Genomic DNA, 18998 nt, shown 5'->3' with positions numbered 1-18998 from the left:
ACCACTCAAATTATTCAGCTCCATGAGATACACATGCATGCCAAATATTAAGTTGCTATCTTCAATTGTGAAAAAGTTATGGCCAATGTTAAAGTTTTTGGACGGACGAACAGACGCCATATATTAGACATTTGACCTTAAAGGATGACCTTGGCCTTCACCTTTCACCACTCAAAATGTGCAGCTCCGTGAGATGCACATGCATGCCAAATATCAAGTTGCTATCTTCAATATTGAACAAGATGTGTTTGTGAAACACAATGTCCCCCTATATGATGTTTGACATTGTAGGATGACCTTGACCTTGTGAAGGATGACCTTGACCTTGACCTTTCACCACTCAAAATGTGCAGCTCCATGAGATACACATGCATGCCAAATATACAGTTGCTATCTTCAATATTGCAAAAGTATTCATAAAATAAGCGATTTGGGCCACATATATTTGACCTCTGACCTTGAAGGATGACCTTGACCTTGACCTTTCACCACTCAAAATGAGCAGCTCCATGAGATGCACATGCATGCCAAATATCAAGTTGCTATCTTCAATATTGCAAAAGTATTCATAAAATGAGCGATTTTGGCCACATATAATTGACCTCTGACCTTGAAGGATGACCTTGACCTTGACCTTTCACCACTCAAAATGTGCAGCTCCATGAGATACACATGCATGCCAAATATCAAGTTGCTATCTTCAATATTGCAAAAGTATTCATAAAATGAGCGATTTTGGCCACATATATTTGACCTCTGACCTTGAAGGATGACCTTGACCTTGACCTTTCACCACTCAAAATGTTCAGCTTAATGAGATACACATGCATGCCAAATATGAAGTTGCTATCTTCAATATAGCAAAAGTTATTGCAAAATGTTAAAGTTGGCGCAAACAGACAGACAGACCAACAGACCAACAGACCAACAGACAGGGCAAAAACAATATGTCCCCCACTACTATAGTGGGGGACATAAAAAGGTATGGCCAATGTTAAAGTTTTTTTCGAACGGACAGACTGACATACACACATACCGACATACTGACACACTAACGGCCAGTTCAACTGCTATATGCCACCCTACCGGGGGCATAAAAAGCTTCATATGAATTGTCTACCAAAGAGTTAGGGATGTATATATAATTCTGATTTCTCCATTCATTTAATTACTTGCAAAGCAGTCACACCAATGGAATGTACTCACACTTATGATGCGGTCACCCACGGTTATGAGCCCCTCCTTGGCAGCATAGGAGCCTGGATTCACCCTGGTTACATACAGCCCATTCTCTAGCTGAATGCCAATATCTGAAAACACATGGAACTGATATGGAAATCAGCACTTTGGCTAAGTAAAGCCCACATTTTAGTGTTCTTGTTTGACAAAAAGACAATTTTACAATCCAGGCAATATGATAGTTCTGAATCTGAGCAAGCCAAAATGCCAATTTGCTGTTGCATGGCTTTAGAGCTTGTGAAAATTTGGACCTCTGAGGCCACATTGAAGGATGAACACAATTCATTGTAACTTTTGTATTCTGCATTAAGTTAACACATCTAGTGCAAATATTTTACAACTACAACATTTACAAGCCAAGTACATCTCCCTAAGCTGAAGACAAGTTAACCATTCTACGAAATTTCAATAAGTCTGTCATGAAAAAAAATTCAACATTTCCAAGCAGGCAATTATGTTTCAGACCAATGACATCTAGTTTTATCAATGAATTCTAAGGACAAGAGTCCCACTGGCTGGTTATCAGTGTGATGCTGCAGGCCCTGCCCTCTCACCTTTTCCAGGGGGAATGCTTAGCTGGATGGCCTGCCAGGACCGCGATGGAGAGATCTTCCTCCGCCGCATCACCTGCTGTTACAAACATTACAATCTGCTATTCCAATTGCTGTCAATATAAATGGATTAAGATATTTAATGTTGAGAATACAACTATTGTGGCAAAAGTGGCTAGAACGATTGTCCTTAATTATGGAACAGGTTCTAATTATGGCAAAAGGCATATTAAGTTTTCATTAACTTCCACAATATTGGTAAGACAAAAAAAGAAATAATGTGCACATTCTTCATATGGTCCAATATTCACAGGTTTCATCAACTCAGCCTAAGTACTTTTTGAGTTGTTGCAAGATCCAGATTTTAATTTTCAATAATTTCTTTGACCATATCAACAACAGTATTTGTCTGATTAAAAAAAATTAAATGAGTGTGCCCTATATGCACATAGTGAGTTTCATCAACTTAGCTATAGACCTTTTTGAGTTATCACACATCCATATTGTTGAGAGACAAACAGAAAAAAAAAAAGAAATGACAATCACATTCACAATATGGCTCTCTATCCACATCCTGTGTTTCAGCAACCTAGCTTAAGTACTTTTTGAGTCGACACAGAATCAAGATTTTCGATTTTCACTTTTATTTGCCACCAAAGCATTCATCAAAACAACATGAATATTCCCTGTAAGGCCCTCTATCCACACACTGAGTTTTAGCACCTTAGCTTGATATAATTTTAGTTAGCACAGCATCCAGATTGTCCAGACGGACTCAAAGACAGAGAGAAAGACACACACAGCCGACATAATGTGCATGTATCCCATATGGCCCTCTATCCACATACCAAGTTTCATCAAAATAGCTTACTCCTTATTTGAGTTGTTGCAGAATCCAGATTTTAGTGTTCAATGATTTCTGAAACCATATCTGTAACCATAGCAAGCACAATATTTTTCTTACGAAAAAAAAACAACAGAATAAACGCATATGATCTCCATATGGCCCTGTAAAAACATAAAACTTTTCATTAACGTTGCTAGATTACTGTTTGAGTTATTGCAGGATTCATAATTTAGTTTTCAATTATTTCCATAACAATTACCACCACAATTATGTCATCTAAAAACAAGAAACCGTTTTTTTTGTCACAATATTGAACTATATATTCAAATAAAAGGAAACGTCTTCGAGGGCACAGTAGTTGGGGGGGACAAGAATTTTTTTATAGAAAATTTCAAAGGGCCATAACTCTGTGAAAAATCATCCGACCAGAACCCGCTGATAATATGCACATCTCCTCTTGGTATTGAAGCTTCCCATAAAGTTTCATTAAAATCCGGTCATTAGTTGCTGAGAAATAGCCCGGACAAGAATTGCACTATATGTACAGTTTATCGAAAATTTCAAAGGGCCATAACTCTAAGAAAAAATCATCCGACCAGAACCGGCTGATAATATGCACATCTCCTCTTGGTAGTGAAGCTTCCCATAAAGTTTTATTGAATTCTGGTCATTAATTGCTGAGAAATAGCCCGGACAAAAATTGTGCACGGACGGACAGACGGACGGACGGACAGACGAAGCGGCAACTATATGCTCCCTAAAAAATTTTTGGGGGGAGCATAAAAATAACCATTCTCCATATTGCCCTCTATCCATTTACAAATTATGATCTAACCAGTGAATTAACATTTTGAGTTATTGCAAGATCCAGATTTGGACGGACACACAGAGTGAACATATTAACAAACTGGGGATAAAGCTTAAGTCAACTTCATTAACACTGATAGCGCCATAGCGGACTAATAAAAAAGCATCAATAATACAAAATCATATAAAATTGCAGGTTCTACATTATTGGACAGAATTTTAGTATTTTGGTAACTCTAAATAAAAGATAAAATCAACATTATTTATTTGTTTCCAAAACAAATACAATATTCTGTATAAAGACAAATATCAAAGACTCAAACAATGAAAAGTACAGCAATATCAGGGTGTAGTTTTGCCAATGGTCATGATCTCTGGAATATGTATATAAATTGTTGTTAGAGGGATTCATTTTCATTAAGGTATTCACAATAATTATCATTACATTAGTACCTAAAAGTGACAAATATCACAAGTTTTAACTAGAATTGGGAGCAAAAATCTATCTAATGAGCAACATGTTGTTATAAAGCTGCCATTTTGTAGATACTATACTTTTCACTTTATTTACTATTCCCAACAATCTGCACTTACCATAGCAACAGTTCCAGACCTGTTTCGCAGAAGGTTATATGCAAACCTTTTCTCTACATTGCAAACGTCCTTGTTGTTTATGCGCAGAACTTGGTCATTCAATCTGAAAGCACGCAGAACACTCAATATAGGCTAAGCAAATAAAGACCCAGCTGGAATAGACCTTTGAAACCTCAAGTGTGTCCTTGACCTTTGAGCTAAAGAGATGAGTGCTACACGCTTGTGACATACAGTCTTGTGATGGTTTGCAATTGTGTAAAATCCATCAATATATCTCAAAGCTATGGTTGAGAGATGACTTGTCAAACGGTTATGGCCAAATTTGAGCTTTGACCTATAAGTGTGATCTTGACCTTTAAGGTTAGGAGACAGGTGTTACACACAACCTTAAGATGGCTAAATTTTTAGAAAGTTGGTCCATCAGATGACACATGGTTGAATTAGAAGGAAATCATCAGAGAGCCATATTTTGAGAAATTCAAGGCAATATCTCTGAAGTGTCCGGTGTGTGGTGAGATTTGGCTTTCAATAAAATGGCCCCCATTTTATGCTAATAAACATTTCCAGAACATTAGGAGATGTGAAGATTAAATCTAATTGAGTAAGAAACAAGAAATGTGTTTGTCAGAAACCCTATGTCCCCTTCTGCGCCGCTTTGAAGCTATATATTTGACCTTTGACCTTGAAGGATGACCTTGACCTGTCACCACTCAAAATGTGTAGCTCCATGAGATACACATGCATGCCAAATATGAAGTTGCTATCTTCAATATTGCAAAAGTTATGGCAAAATGTTAAGTTGGAGCAAACAAACACACAAACCAACCAACCAACCAACAGGGCAAAAACAATATGTCCCCCACTATAGTGGTGGGCAACATAAAAATGCTGAAACCAAAAATTGCAGACAACTGCTTGACAGTGTGGAAACAATATGCCACCCTTCTGATGCTTATTAATATTTTATTATTAATCTAACAACACAAAATTTCAATTATTGTGATTATTTTACAACCAATTCAAAGTAGTTTTCATTTTTACAACATTAGTACTGCAAGTTTGATAATAATGTGAAACTATTTACTTAAAGCTTATCATCTTATAGCAGACTTATGAATTGTCAAACAGTTTGTTCCAGAGTTTAAATGCCATGGACTGACCTGAGCTTATTCTCTGCAGGACTGCCCTTGACCACATGACTGACAAACAGAGAGTTGTCGTTGGGGTACTGGGGGTCATCTTTGCCTCCCACCAGTTCAAAACCAACATCTTCTTTGTTCAGACCAGACTGAAATAGTGATTATGTGATTTTAAAGTTATACCACAAGCATAAATGAGGGATATTTTTTAAACATGAGATTGAGAACAAATCATGTAAAACAAGAAATCGTTGGATACGGGTGATGCTCCCCAAAGGTTTTTTTTGTCACAATATTGCACTATATATTCAGATAAAAGAAAACGTCTTGAGGGGCATAACTTTGGACAAAATAATACGATGGATGGTTTAGCAACTTAAAAATTTCTAAGGGCCATAACTCTCTAAATAAATCATCCAACCAGAACCCACAAATAACATGCGCATCTCCTCTAAGTAGTTAAGCTTCCCATAAAGCTTCATTGAATTCCAGTCTGTAGTTGGGGGGACAAGAATTGCACTATATGTTTAGTTTATCGAAAATTTCAAAGGGCCATAACTCTGTGAAAAATCATCCGACCAGAAACGGCTGATAATATGCACATCTCCTCTTGGTAGTGAAGCTTCCCATAAAGTTAAATTGAATAAAAAAATATCACTCCAAAAATGGACAAAAAACTGAATGAATGTTTAAACAAATTAAAACTGCATTACAAATTAAAACTGCATATTTTTTTATGTTAACAAATAATACATGTAGGCTGTTGTTTGTAGTCAAATAACCAATATCTGGACGTTAAGATGCATAGGGTTTAAAAATCAAATGCAAAGCCTGGAATATAAAAATCCCAGACGTGGGTTATTTAAAACAAACAATAATCTACAAGTTTTATTTTGATTCTAACACAGCTTAGAACTGACTATATGTCTCTGAAATTCTGTGTTGTTTTTTTTTAAAGCTTCCCCTATAAGTGTCAGCAACATCTGTTTTAAGATTAATTGTACTCATTTTAAATTATCATTTTGCAGTCTCATACATAAAACAAGGGCTGTTTGTAAAACATGCATGCCCCCCATTTGGACTGTCAGTTGTAGTGGCAGCCATTGTGTGAATACATGTTTTGTCACTGTGACCTTGACCTTTGACCTAGTGACCTGAAAATCAATAGGGGTCATCTGCCAGTCATGATCAATGTACCTATGAAGTTTCATGATCCTAGGCCTAAACATTCTTGAGTTATCATCCGGAAACCGTATTACTATTTTGAGTCACTGTGACCTTGACCTTTGACCTAGTGACCTGAAAATCAATAGGGGTCATCTGCCAGTCATGATCAATGTACCTATGAAGTTTCATGATCCTAGGCCTAAGTGTTCTTGAGTTATCAACCGGAAACCATCTGGTGGACGGACCAACCGACCAACGGACCAACATGTGCAAAACAATATACCCCCTCTTCTTCAAAGGGGGACATAATAACTGCTAAAGATTCTCATCAAACCAGTAACAACAACAAAGAAGACAAACTTGCACAATTTCAAGTTTGTACTAGATAGATCTATTGTAGATCTACAGAGTGGCATGAATCACAACACACCACATGTTTTGACTGTGTGTTCATAATATGGATTTATTTATTTTGCTTATATTGATTGCGCTGGAATAATGCAGGCCATAAAAGATGCTGAATATGTATTTCTGGACTGATAAAAAAAAAATGCACTTTTCACTCTGGGGATAAAGGTATTAGAAAATGATGGTTAAAGCGTATGCTGAGACTGCGTAAAACTAAATTTAAACTAAGTTCCACCCATTATAATCATTTTCTTCTTAGTTAATATGCAAGTTTCAACATGCAGTGTTTGAATTTAAATTATTTAAAATTCAGATGTTATGGTAGGTTAGCCAATCATACCAGTTATGTAAAACCATAAAATGTTTTTTCAACTTAAAATGCATTCTCAAAAACTGCTGACCATTAATCAAGTTATTGAACATAATGCTTATACATATAAACTGCTAATAAATAAATAAAACACAGTAACATGACAACATTTCAACATGAGACATACCAGTTCAATTTCGAGAGTTTCTGTTTCAAACTCCTGCATATCAGCGTCGATAGCGGAGTCTCGACTGTGGTTGTGTGCGACAGAGTTGAGCTGACTCTTCCTGGACTCCTTCTCATTCACCAGCTCATACTTGTCCCTACAAAAAACAACAGAGTTGAGCTGACTCTTCCTGGACTCCTTCTCATTCACCAGCTCATACTTGTCCCTACAAAAAACAACAGAGTTGAGCTGACTCTTCCTGGACTCCTTCTCATTCACCAGCTCATACTTGTCCCTACAAAAAACAACAGAGTTGAGCTGACTCTTCCTGGACTCCTTCTCATTCACCAGCTCATACTTGTCCCTACAAAAAACAACAGAGTTGAGCTGACTCTTCCTGGACTCCTTCTCATTCACCAGCTCATACTTGTCCCTACAAAAAACAACAGAGTTGAGCTGACTCTTCCTGGACTCCTTCTCATTCACCAGCTCATACTTTTCCCTACAAAAAACAACAGAGTTGAGCTGACTCTTCCTGGACTCCTTCTCATTCACCAGCTCATACTTGTCCCTACAAAAAACAACAGAGTTGAGCTGACTCTTCCTGGACTCCTTCTCATTCACCAGCTCATACTTGTCCCTACAAAAAACAACACAGTTGAGCTGACTCTTCCTGGACTCCTTCTCATTCACCAGCTCATACTTGTCCCTACAAAAAACAACAGAGTTGAGCTGACTCTTCCTGGACTCCTTCTCATTCACCAGCTCATACTTGTCCCTACAAAAAACAACAGAGTTGAGCTGACTCTTCCTGGACTCCTTCTCATTCACCAGCTCATACTTTTCCCTACAAAAAACAACAGAGTTGAGCTGACTCTTCCTGGACTCCTTCTCATTCACCAGCTCATACTTGTCCCTACAAAAAACAACAGAGTTGAGCTGACTCTTCCTGGACTCCTTCTCATTCACCAGCTCATACTTGTCCCTACAAAAAACAACAGAGTTGAGCTGACTCTTCCTGGACTCCTTCTCATTCACCAGCTCATACTTGTCCCTACAAAAAACAACACAGTTGAGCTGACTCTTCCTGGACTCCTTCTCATTCACCAGCTCATACTTGTCCCTACAAAAAAGGCAAATCATTTGAGCCTCACTCTGGGAAAATGGGGCTAAATGCAGAAGCGTCCTCACAGATTAAACTGTGCAGTCCGTACAGGCAAATCAGGGACGAAACTATCCGCCTATTCTGCCTATAATGGATTTTCACTAAGAAGATTCTCTTTAAAATATAAGAACACCATAAAAGCTTAAGTGTCTTCCTGATTAGCCTGTGTGTGGACTGCACAGGCTAATCTGGGATGACACTTAATGCACATGCATTCAACCGTGTTTTCCTTCAGTGAGGCTCATTTGATGAATCTCTGTTTGTTTGTTTTTTGTTTTTGGCTTCCATAGTATTTTATAGTATTTAAGTCCCGTTATATTTGGGGTCAGTAAACTTGCTCACACATTTAATGTGCAAGCTTTGCCATTCCTATTGGAAAACTGACGCAAAGTGCGCATACCTGGCCTTTTCATGGCCATTTTGGGAAACAATGCAATTTTGGGATTGGGAATTTTCACTTTGGGTAATATTGGGATTTGGGTAAAACTAATAACACTGTATTATGTGAATTGGGAATTAGACATCAAACTGGGAATGGACATCATTTTGGTGATTTTCTCTAACAAAACTATTCATTTCATGATCTTCATTTATTTTTGTAATATATTATCTATAATTTAAGCTTAATAAGCAATTTTCCATGACTTTTTCATTAACAGTGATTGTATTTTTATCATTTAAAGTGTATTTTGATCCGTTTCCATGCGCGGCATGGACACAGTTTCATTTCATGAGGATTTTTTGTTAAATTAATAAAAAATCCAGTTTTGAAGTAAAATCAATTTAAATGATACTATTATATATGCAAGTATCTGTTTTAATTATAAATTGTCAAAGTAGATAAATACAACATATAAAACTGCTTATTATGCACTTTTGATAAAACACAATTTATTCCCAAATTGATGTCTTATTCCCAATTCACATAATACAGTGTTTAATTTAGTTTGAATTTATAACAAATTAAATAAGAAGAACAAAATCATATAAAGTATAGTTATATGCTTTGTTAGATGCATTTGAAATAAAATTGAGATAAAATAATCATAAGACACCTCTTTCTAAAAAAAATATGAAGGGGAGGATTTTTTTTTGGTTTGGGAACAGACTCATAGAAACACCAGGAAAAGGCCTGCATACTTATGCCAGTATCTGACAAATGCCCAAATTGAATACATGTTAGAAGGCAAACGACCAGATAAATTAGTTTGTGACTCACTGTGAGTGTGGTACAAGATAAAGTATGCTAAGGCTAAACTATGATATAGGATAAGCCCAACTTAAGTTTTTATGGTTTGTTAAATCTTTCATTAGATCATTCTGTGTTAAATTCAATGACAAATTTTTGCTGCTGTTAGGAGTTTTACAGTCATTGCACTGTGCCCTTAGGCTGTGTAATATGATGACTTCAATCTCACAAAGCAGACTCACCCCCAGAAACCCGATATGCTTTGAGAAGTTGGATGTGCTAGGAAAAGTTGCCGATAGATTTCGATGAATTACGGTAGGGTAAGTAAATCCAGTTCTATAATTGTTTAAAGGCATTTTTGAATTAAAATATATTTTGGTGTATGCAAAGGAGGTATTACCATGTATGTTAGAAAAATCCTGGTAATTAATATTAGGGATTTATTGAAATATGGCTATTTAAAGTCGACGATGCAGGGATTTGTCCCATATTTAGCACTTTATTTACAAATTTCTTTAAAGGTATGCCAGTGAACAAGTTTTTTGCACTGACAATTATTTTAACCAATATCCCCAAGTAACATATGCGCCAGGGTTTCTTACAATTCTTACAAAAATTCGTATTGGTGGAAAAATTCGACTTTACATTCAACATGTTGATGAACAAGCAAATTCGTAGAATTGATATCCCCCGCAACATATGATTTGTTTGAGTTGGGTGCAAATCGGACGGATGAACATACTGACAGATGGACGGACTGCGGGGGATATATACTCATACCAAGTTTCAATGAAATCCGCCAAAGCACTTCCAAGATATGGCTCCGGACACAAAAATGCCTATAGTAAAAAGCATTTTTTCAAGATACAAAGGGCCAAAACTCTGTTTTTAACAGATGGTGTACAATGCCATTTGGCGTGCATCATCCTCTTATGCATATATATACTCATACGAAGTTTCAATGAAATCCGCCAAAGCAGATCCAAGATATGGCTCCGGACACAAAAGTGCCGGACGGCCGGACAGCCGGACGGACAACGCCAAAATAATATCCCTCCTCCTCTGGCGGGGGATAAAAAATGATATGACATGGTGCAGTACAAAGATGTTGAGATATGACATGAGTGCGGTTCATTTATAAACTTTAAAGCTCACTTTTACAGCTGATTTATGCCCACTCTGATGCATTGTAGATCATTTTCATTGAACTTTGAGATTTTATCATTACATCCGTTCTGAAGCTAAGTTAATTTCCAGCTTATTTGTATCTTTTTTTATTGTTTGAAAATCATTGTAAATGTAAATATATTTTAATTCAAAAATGCCTTTAAACAATTATAGAACTGGATTTACTTACCCTACCGAAATTCATCGAAATCTATCTGAACTTCTCACGGCATATCAGTTTTCCGGGGGTGAGACTTATAATATGCATTTAAATAGTCTCAAATATCCTAACTTTCCAAGTAAATGGTTTAAAATAATACATTATAAACTTACATACTGCAGGCTGACAAGTGACTATCTGTGTAACAGTAAAGCAAAAGAAGGGCTTATTTATTAAAAAAAAGAAGACATAAGCAAGTACGATCTATCACAGTAAAAAAATATTACGTTTTCCGTAAGTTTCTTGGCAATGGATGAGTTGTTACTGGCCAAACTAGCAGGATTTTTTACTCATAATAATGTTAAAATTTTCATTCAAAAATTGAATTACCGGTATAATAAAAACTCACATACTTTACATGAAATAATATATTTTCACAAAAACTTGAAAAGAAACCAAATATTTCAATCCACTAAAAATTGCAAATGCTTTAATGCTTCCCATCAATGATAGGTGAGTGGCGTGGTGAACCATCTTGGTTACAGTGGTAATCTTTGCTATTGCTATAAAGAGTGGAAAACAGATTCTTCATGCATTAGATAAAATTACCACATCAGAATGTTTAACAAGATTTCTGGTCATGGCAATTCTGGTGGGTCGGTGGGAAGGGGTAACAAACTTATTTTCAATTATTGGCCTTATTTAATAAAATATCTATAGATTTAAAAGCAAAGATCAGCAACATTAGCCAACCAATTAAATCTCAGCAAATTATCTTTCATCACCAGTGATTTACTTGTTTTGTTTTCTGTAAGCTTTTGAAGACCCTGTTTCCTGAATTGCAGCTACTTAAAACAATTGAATGAAGTGAATGGTTGTCACTGGTCTTCAAGTACAGATAACATGATATCAGAGTCCTGTTAGGTAATTTGCCTGCAATTGAAACTATAGATGATATGAAATTCCCACTATTAATTATGCCCCCCTTCGAAGAAAAGGGGGTATATTGCTTTGCTCATGTCGGTCGGTCGGTAGGTCGGTCGGTAGGTCGGTCGGTCCGTCCGTCCACCAGGTGGTTGTCAGACGATAACTCAAGAACGCTTGGGCCTAGGATCATGAAACTTCATAGGTACACTGCAACGCCGATATATCGCGGTTGGTGGGGTCCAAAGATCGCGAGCGCGATATATCCGGCGCGCGATATAACTCAAGAAATGTCTAACTCAATTGTATTGCGGTTAACTTGCCAAATTTTCCCAATGTTTTCATTTTATATACAGCGCTGCTACATATTTGTTTTGTAATAATTGCAAACCAATTATACAAAAAACGTTTTCATTACAACATAAGTATCTGTGTATTTATCATAAAAACCAAAATGTAAATTATGTTTTTTATTTTCATGTACGATCCCTCGTGAATCAGCTAAAATGAAAAATTCTTGCCGTAAAAAACGTATAAAATACATTGGGCATAGATTTGAATTTCACTTAGCGTAACGGTAACGATACCGTGTGTTTGAATTATATTTTATTAATAGGAAATGTCAATGCCACATAATTCGCGAGATACTTTTGTTGAAATTTACAACGAAACTTTTAACGGAAATTAAATTATCGCAATGTTGTACCGGCTACGATTTTTTTTTTTTTAAATAAATACACCCACGCTAATTTTCGCGCGCTTTTTATCAGGACAAAGAAATTCATGACCAGTTCCGAAATTTAACGATCTATATACCAGTAAACTGCCATTATTACCTTTGCAATGACACTAATTGGATATTTCCTAAGTGTTAAAAACAACCCCAGTCTTGTGTAAACAACATTGTCACTAATCGACTGTTTTTCACGCTTCACTGCGTGCCATAGTAAGCCGCGAAATATGGGGTGTTGATACTAGCTAGAACCGGTTTTTTGCTTAAGTTAGCGAATTCTCAGATTTAAACATGTTATTTAGTGATCATGCTCGTCGGATTTTTGGGAGCCATAGCCAAAGCGCGATATATTGGACAGCGCGATATAACGGTCCGTGATATATGGGCGTTGCAGTGTACATTGATCATGACTTGCAGATGACCCCTTTTGATTTTGAGGTCACTAGGTCAAAGGTCAAGGTCACGGTGACAAAAGTCGTATTCACACAATGGCTGCCAGTACAACGGACAGCCCATATGGGGGGCATGCATGTTTTACAAACAGCCCTTGTTTTTCATATGATTTGTCTATTGGAATTTAGGCCCCAATTTCAGCTTGAAATTTTTTTGAAAAATCATCTGGCGTTCATCATTCTGGTCCAGGAAATGACACATTAAGGATGACAACAAAGAATTACATCTTCGGAAATTAAATAGGGATTATCTTTTATTTAGATTTAAAAAACTTGCCATTAAATTACCCGTATTATGTTCATCGTTTTTACGCCCAAAGTTTCATTTTAGCCTTTTGCTGGTACCTAGAATTGAGTTGTATTAAAATTCTTGTTGCCGAAACATGTTTTACTTATAATCAGCTATCATAAGAAAGAATTATTTTATACTGATCCCGAATTGCAGTGAATTGTGCACTATTCAATTATTGACAATTTAGTTTGGCATCATCCAAATTATTGAAACTGTGTCGGAAAAAGTAACAAAAACCATTTACATCATGTTAAATGACCTTTTTGCATTACAAACATCAAGAGTATTTATCTGTGTGCAGATTACATATAATATGGATCCACTTCACAGATAGACAAGAGCACAGAAGCACTAGAAGACAAGAGCACAGAAGCACTAGAAGACAAGAGCACAGAAGCACTAGAAGTCCATCAAGAACTCAGGAACAATGAGGCTCAAGTAGCCCATCCTGTATTGGGGCTACCGGGTCCTCGTGTTATCTCAGACATCAGTTGTCAGACCCTCCATACAACAAGAGCAACCCTAGATATCACTTTCACAATTTAGATCAGCGCTTGATTTCTGGCTTGAATTGCTTTTCTAGGTAACACTTTGTAGCTTTCATATTGTTGTTGAGTTCAATTCAACTTTAGAAGGGCTTACACTTAGAACAGTTGAATTGTTTGTTTCCTTGAATAGATCAAATAAAACATATTGTCTAAAAAAATATTAGAACTGCGTTTGCATTATGAAATCTTTGTTGAACACATTATTGTGAATCATAATTAACTAATTACCATTTGCACAGGCATTCTTTGGTGAACAAATTATTTTGAAGCATGATTAACTAACAACAAAATAATTTCAAGTGACCTGATTTGCATTAAACAGTAAACAATTCATTAATATAAGATCTAATAAAGAAGCCAATCCTTCCAATGAAAAAGGGTACCATTTTTTAAGATGTGTATACAAGATGAAAGCCATGCAGATGCAAACAAACACATCAAGTAAGTAGACAAGAAAGATTGGAAACCGCTGATAAAATATTGCTTCTAACCACTTAAAGCCAAAATAAACAATGTCAATGGAATTCTTAACTTTTCAGACCTGTACTCTTTCAGCTCTCTGACAGCTTCATGTTTTTGTTTTTTCATCTCATCAAAGTCACGTATAGACTGTGCAAGGTCGCTCACGGCGCGGTCCCTGTCACGGCGTAGGCTGTCACACAGGGTGCGCATGCTGTCGCGCTCCTGCACAATCTTGTCACGCTCGCTCATTGCCCAGTCTCGACGATTTTTGGCTATTTCAGCTTCATGTACGCCATCTAAAAAAATGTTATGGAAAATTCAGAGTTGATAATCTATTTCTTGCATTTTTTATTTTTCAGCTGAAATAATTAGTACAGGAATACATTTTCACTTACCATCAAAACTAGAGCTTTTAACCAACGTGACTTGACCCTGCATCTCATTGTCAAATATGTTCAGGTGAAAAATACTATGTAATGTATGAACCTGATAAAGTATTTTCAAATGATTGCGTTGTTTGTTTGTGTAGGAACAACTTCGGAAATCACAATAAAAAGTATTTACTTTGCGTTATGGAAATGTTGCTTGCACCAGTCCAGTAAATAGCTCTCTTTATTTGATGCTTTCCGGTGGTTTATAGAGAAATATCAGTGAAATAAAACTGGAATTTCACTGTTTTAAACAGTGAAAAATAACAGTGAAAAACTAGAGCTTTGTCACAGACGTGACGAATACCCCCACATGCTGCATTGACACATATTTTGCATGTCGTCTTCACAAAAAACAGCGGACACCATGCTCAATTTTTAAAATGCACTCAGTGACTCCTTGACCTAGTTTTTGACCCAGAAAGGCCCATGTTCTAACTTTGCCTTAAGATCATCTCCATAAAACTTCTGACCAAGTTTGGTGAAGATCGGATGTAAACTACTTGAATTAGAGAGCAGACACCATGCAAAATGTTAAAAAACACACTAAGTGACCCCGTGACCTAGTTTAAGGCCCGGAATGTCCCATGTTCAAACTTGTCCTAGAGATCATTTAGATAAAACTTTTGACCAAGTTTGGTGAGGATTGGATGAAAACTACTTGATTTAGAGAGCGAACAACATGGTGAGGTTTAAAACGCACTAAGATACCCCGTGACCTAGTTTTTGACCCGGCATGACCCATATTCAAACTTGACCTAGACATCATCTAGATACAACTTCTGACCAAGTTTGGTGAAGATTGGATGAAAACTACTTGAATTAGAGAGCGGACAACATTGTGATGTTTAAAAGGCACTAAGTGACCCCGTGACCTTGTTTTTGACCCGGCATGACCCATATTCAAACTTGCCCTAGACATTATCAAAATACAACTTCTGACCAATTTTGGTGAAAATATATTATTTTATATGATCACTCGTGAAGTAATATCGATATTCCATCGAATCCAACAAATATCCTATATGTACTTAAGGTGGTAACAAGTTAAACTTAGACTTCATGTGGTGCCTGTACATTTGTACACACTTTAGTACTTGGGATACATATTGTCAAGATAAACATTCTGACCAAGTTTCATCCAGAATGCCTCATTAATCTGGCCTCTAAGTGGTAACAAGGTTTTTATTGGATTTGATCTATTGACCTAGTTTTTGAACAAACTTGACCCAGATTAAAACTTTGCCTAGATATTGTCAATATAAACAGTATGGCCAAGTTTAAACCAGATTGAGTCATTTATGTGGCTTTGGGAATGGCAACAAGATTTTCCTAAAATTTTACCCAGTTTTTAATCACAAACTGCACCAAGATTCTATTTTGACCTAGACATTGTCAAGATAAAAGTTCTGATTAAGTTTAATCATGATTGAGTAATATATACATAAGGTTTTCCTAACTTTGACCTCGAGACCAAGTTTTTGAACACACTTGACCCAGACTCAAACTCTGACTAGTATTGGCGAGATAAAAATGAGGCCTGTTGAGTTTTAATGAGTTAAAAATTGACACTGCAAAGTGTGTGTGTGTGTTCTACATTAACTCTATATTTAGTATTAATCTTTAGAATGCATACCTTGCAATTGCTGGTTCAGCTTTTCAATTCTCAATTTTAATTGCTCCGTTTCGCGATTGTATTGGTCCATCTTGTCTGCATTCTCCTTCTGAAACTGTAACACACGAAAAATGTCCTGAACAAGATTACCAGATTCACATACTTAACATTTGTGATAATTTACATCATAATTATCAGATAAATATTAAAAATACAGTCCAGACAAGCTACATATATATAATGCCTTTTTTGACATCTAATTATGACCTTCACCTGAGTATAGACATCGTATATATGTTTACAATTTCTGGAAAGTTTATATTTTACATGCATGATGAAATTTCTGCAAGAACATACCGATTTATACCTAGATTTGACTTTTGACCCTTGTTTGACCTTGGCCTTTGAGCTAAGGAAGTGGGTCTTACAAAAAAAATAGACTCCTTATGGTTAACATTGGTCCAAATGGTCCTTGTGGTGAGTTTCCATTAAATTGCATGGTAAATGATGCAGTTACAGTACTGACTACCAAAAAGTCATATAATGACTAAATTTGAAGTATGACATGGTTTTTACAAATGACACACCATCTCTACCTGGTGAACATTGTTATTTTCAGTTTTATGAAACTATAAAAGTTGCAGTCCAGACAAGATCGAACGGACAAACCTATGAAAACACAAACATGAAACAAATTGCGATTTAAACACCTTAAATTTTAATTAATGAGCAGCCCCAGCCTTGCTCTGCAAAAATATTCTCCGTAACATGTAATGCTACTAAACCATACCTGTTCACGTTCATATTTTTCTCTAAGAATTCTGTCTCTGTCCTGCATTGCTTCTTGTCTCTCTTTACGTGCAATATCTCTCTGCTGGATTGACATCTCAACTTCCTTCTTGTATTCCTCCCTCTGCTTCTCAATGGCACTCTGTTTACTGAGGAGCTCATTACACTTCTCACTGAGCTCATTTCTTTCCTTCACTGACTTGTCCCGGTCTTGAAGTGCCGATGTAATTTCACGTTTCAAAGTCTCTGCCTCGTCTTGAGCAGATTTTTTGTCCTTTTGTAATGTTTCAATACTTGCTTCATTCTGAGACAGCCTTTCATTCAGTTGTTCAATTTCCTTATGAACTTGGTCTCTTTCTGACATAATCAGGTTATATTCACGGAACACAGCATCCTTGTCTTTCTGAACAAGTTCCAGTTCCTTCTTTGCTCGCAACTGACCAGCTAATGCTTGATTCATTTCTTTCATCACATCATCCCTTTGCTGTGTGATTTTCTGTATTTTTTCTTTCATATCATTGCATTCATGTATCACTTGGTCCCAGTTCCTGATTGCAGCAGTACACTGCTGCTTCAAACCATTTCTTTCAAGAATAGCCGAGTCCCGTTCACTACACACAACCTGCAACTGCTTTTTAAGCTTTACATTTTCCTCTTGGGAGTTTTCAAATTTAGTTTTTAGAGAGCTATGCTGGGTGACTAGATCTGAGTAGCGATCCCTTAACGAGTCATAATCCTTCTTTATTCTGTCATACATATCCAATGCATTTAGCACTTCACTAGAACCACTCTTACTTACAATATCCCGCTGATGCTTACGTAATTCCGTCATTTCTTTCTGGTCTTCTTCTCTAAGTTTACGTAAATTTTTTACTTCCTGTTCAAAGCGTTTATTTTCTGCAACTAGATCCCGATTCTGACCTCGCATGACCTCTGCGTCCTCACGTGTCTGCTGAAGCTGGCTCAGTGTGGACATGTAGCTCAGTCTATAAGAGTCAGACTCTTTGATCACAGCATCATAACGTTTTGTGTTATCTGACTGCTGCATTTTTAATGCTTGAAGTTCAGACATTGCCCTTTCACACTGAAATTTTAGCCAATCATAGTCTCTGTTATGACTTCTATGGCGACTCTCACCGTTTATTCCCTGTTTGTATCGTCCTGAGTGCGTGATTTTGGCCCCACTGAAGTGGGCGTCGACCAGAGATCCATCCAACGAGCCCAAGTCCTGGAAATCATCGTACTCACAGGACGGGATCTTCCGTGTATAGGTCTTCAGATCCTGTGATCTGGCGTCACCTGCAAACAAACGCATAATTACATCATTTAAATAATTAATTGTAGAAAACCTGCATATATTTGTCATTTTAAAACAAAAAAGAATCTGGCAATGTCACCTGCAAACAAACGGATAATTACATCATCTAAATTATTAATTGAAGAAAACCTGCATATATTTGTCATTTTAAAACAAACAAGAGCTGTCTCCATAGGAAGACATATGCCCCTGAAAAACGCTTTTTCGAAATCTAAACGCAGATTTCTAAATCTTAACGCGGACCCTAAATTCAAGGTCAAGGTCAAAGGGGTCAAAATTTGTGCGCGTATGGAAAGGCCTTGTCCATATACACATGCATACCAAATATGAAGGTTACATCTGAAGAAAGATAGAAGTTATGAGCATTTTTGGAAACCTAAGCGCAGACTTCGAAACCTGAACGTGGACCCTAAATTCAAGGTCAAGGTCAAAGGGGTCAAAATTTGTATTTGTATGGAAAGGCCTTGTCCATATACACATGCATACCAAATATGAAGGTTACATCTGAAACGACATAGAAGTTATGAG

The 18998-nt window shown here is 36.7% G+C and overlaps 1 protein-coding gene across 4 annotated transcripts in view; it reads right to left on the bottom strand.

Moving 5' to 3' along the window:
* The window catches only part of LOC127868547 (disks large homolog 5-like), a 98459-nt gene that overhangs the window by 25453 nt on the left and 54008 nt on the right, over nucleotides 1-18998 (bottom strand). For 3 of the 4 annotated variants that reach the window (XM_052410394.1, XM_052410393.1, XM_052410395.1), the window contains 8 exons: nucleotides 17154-18451; nucleotides 16385-16478; nucleotides 14400-14616; nucleotides 7250-7454; nucleotides 5199-5326; nucleotides 4039-4141; nucleotides 1794-1869; nucleotides 1207-1310 (listed from right to left, as the gene is read on the bottom strand). In XM_052410394.1, the coding sequence (XP_052266354.1) occupies nucleotides 1207-1310; nucleotides 1794-1869; nucleotides 4039-4141; nucleotides 5199-5326; nucleotides 7250-7454; nucleotides 14400-14616; nucleotides 16385-16478; nucleotides 17154-18451 (2225 nt within the window). The remainder of the gene's footprint in view (nucleotides 1-1206; nucleotides 1311-1793; nucleotides 1870-4038; nucleotides 4142-5198; nucleotides 5327-7249; nucleotides 7455-14399; nucleotides 14617-16384; nucleotides 16479-17153; nucleotides 18452-18998) is intronic. The other variant, XM_052410396.1, reaches the window with a different exon arrangement.

This window comes from Dreissena polymorpha, chromosome 2 (assembly GCF_020536995.1).
Source record: "Dreissena polymorpha isolate Duluth1 chromosome 2, UMN_Dpol_1.0, whole genome shotgun sequence".
Lineage (NCBI taxonomy): Eukaryota > Metazoa > Mollusca > Bivalvia > Myida > Dreissenidae > Dreissena > Dreissena polymorpha.
This window is presented reverse-complemented; position numbering and strand designations above follow the sequence as displayed.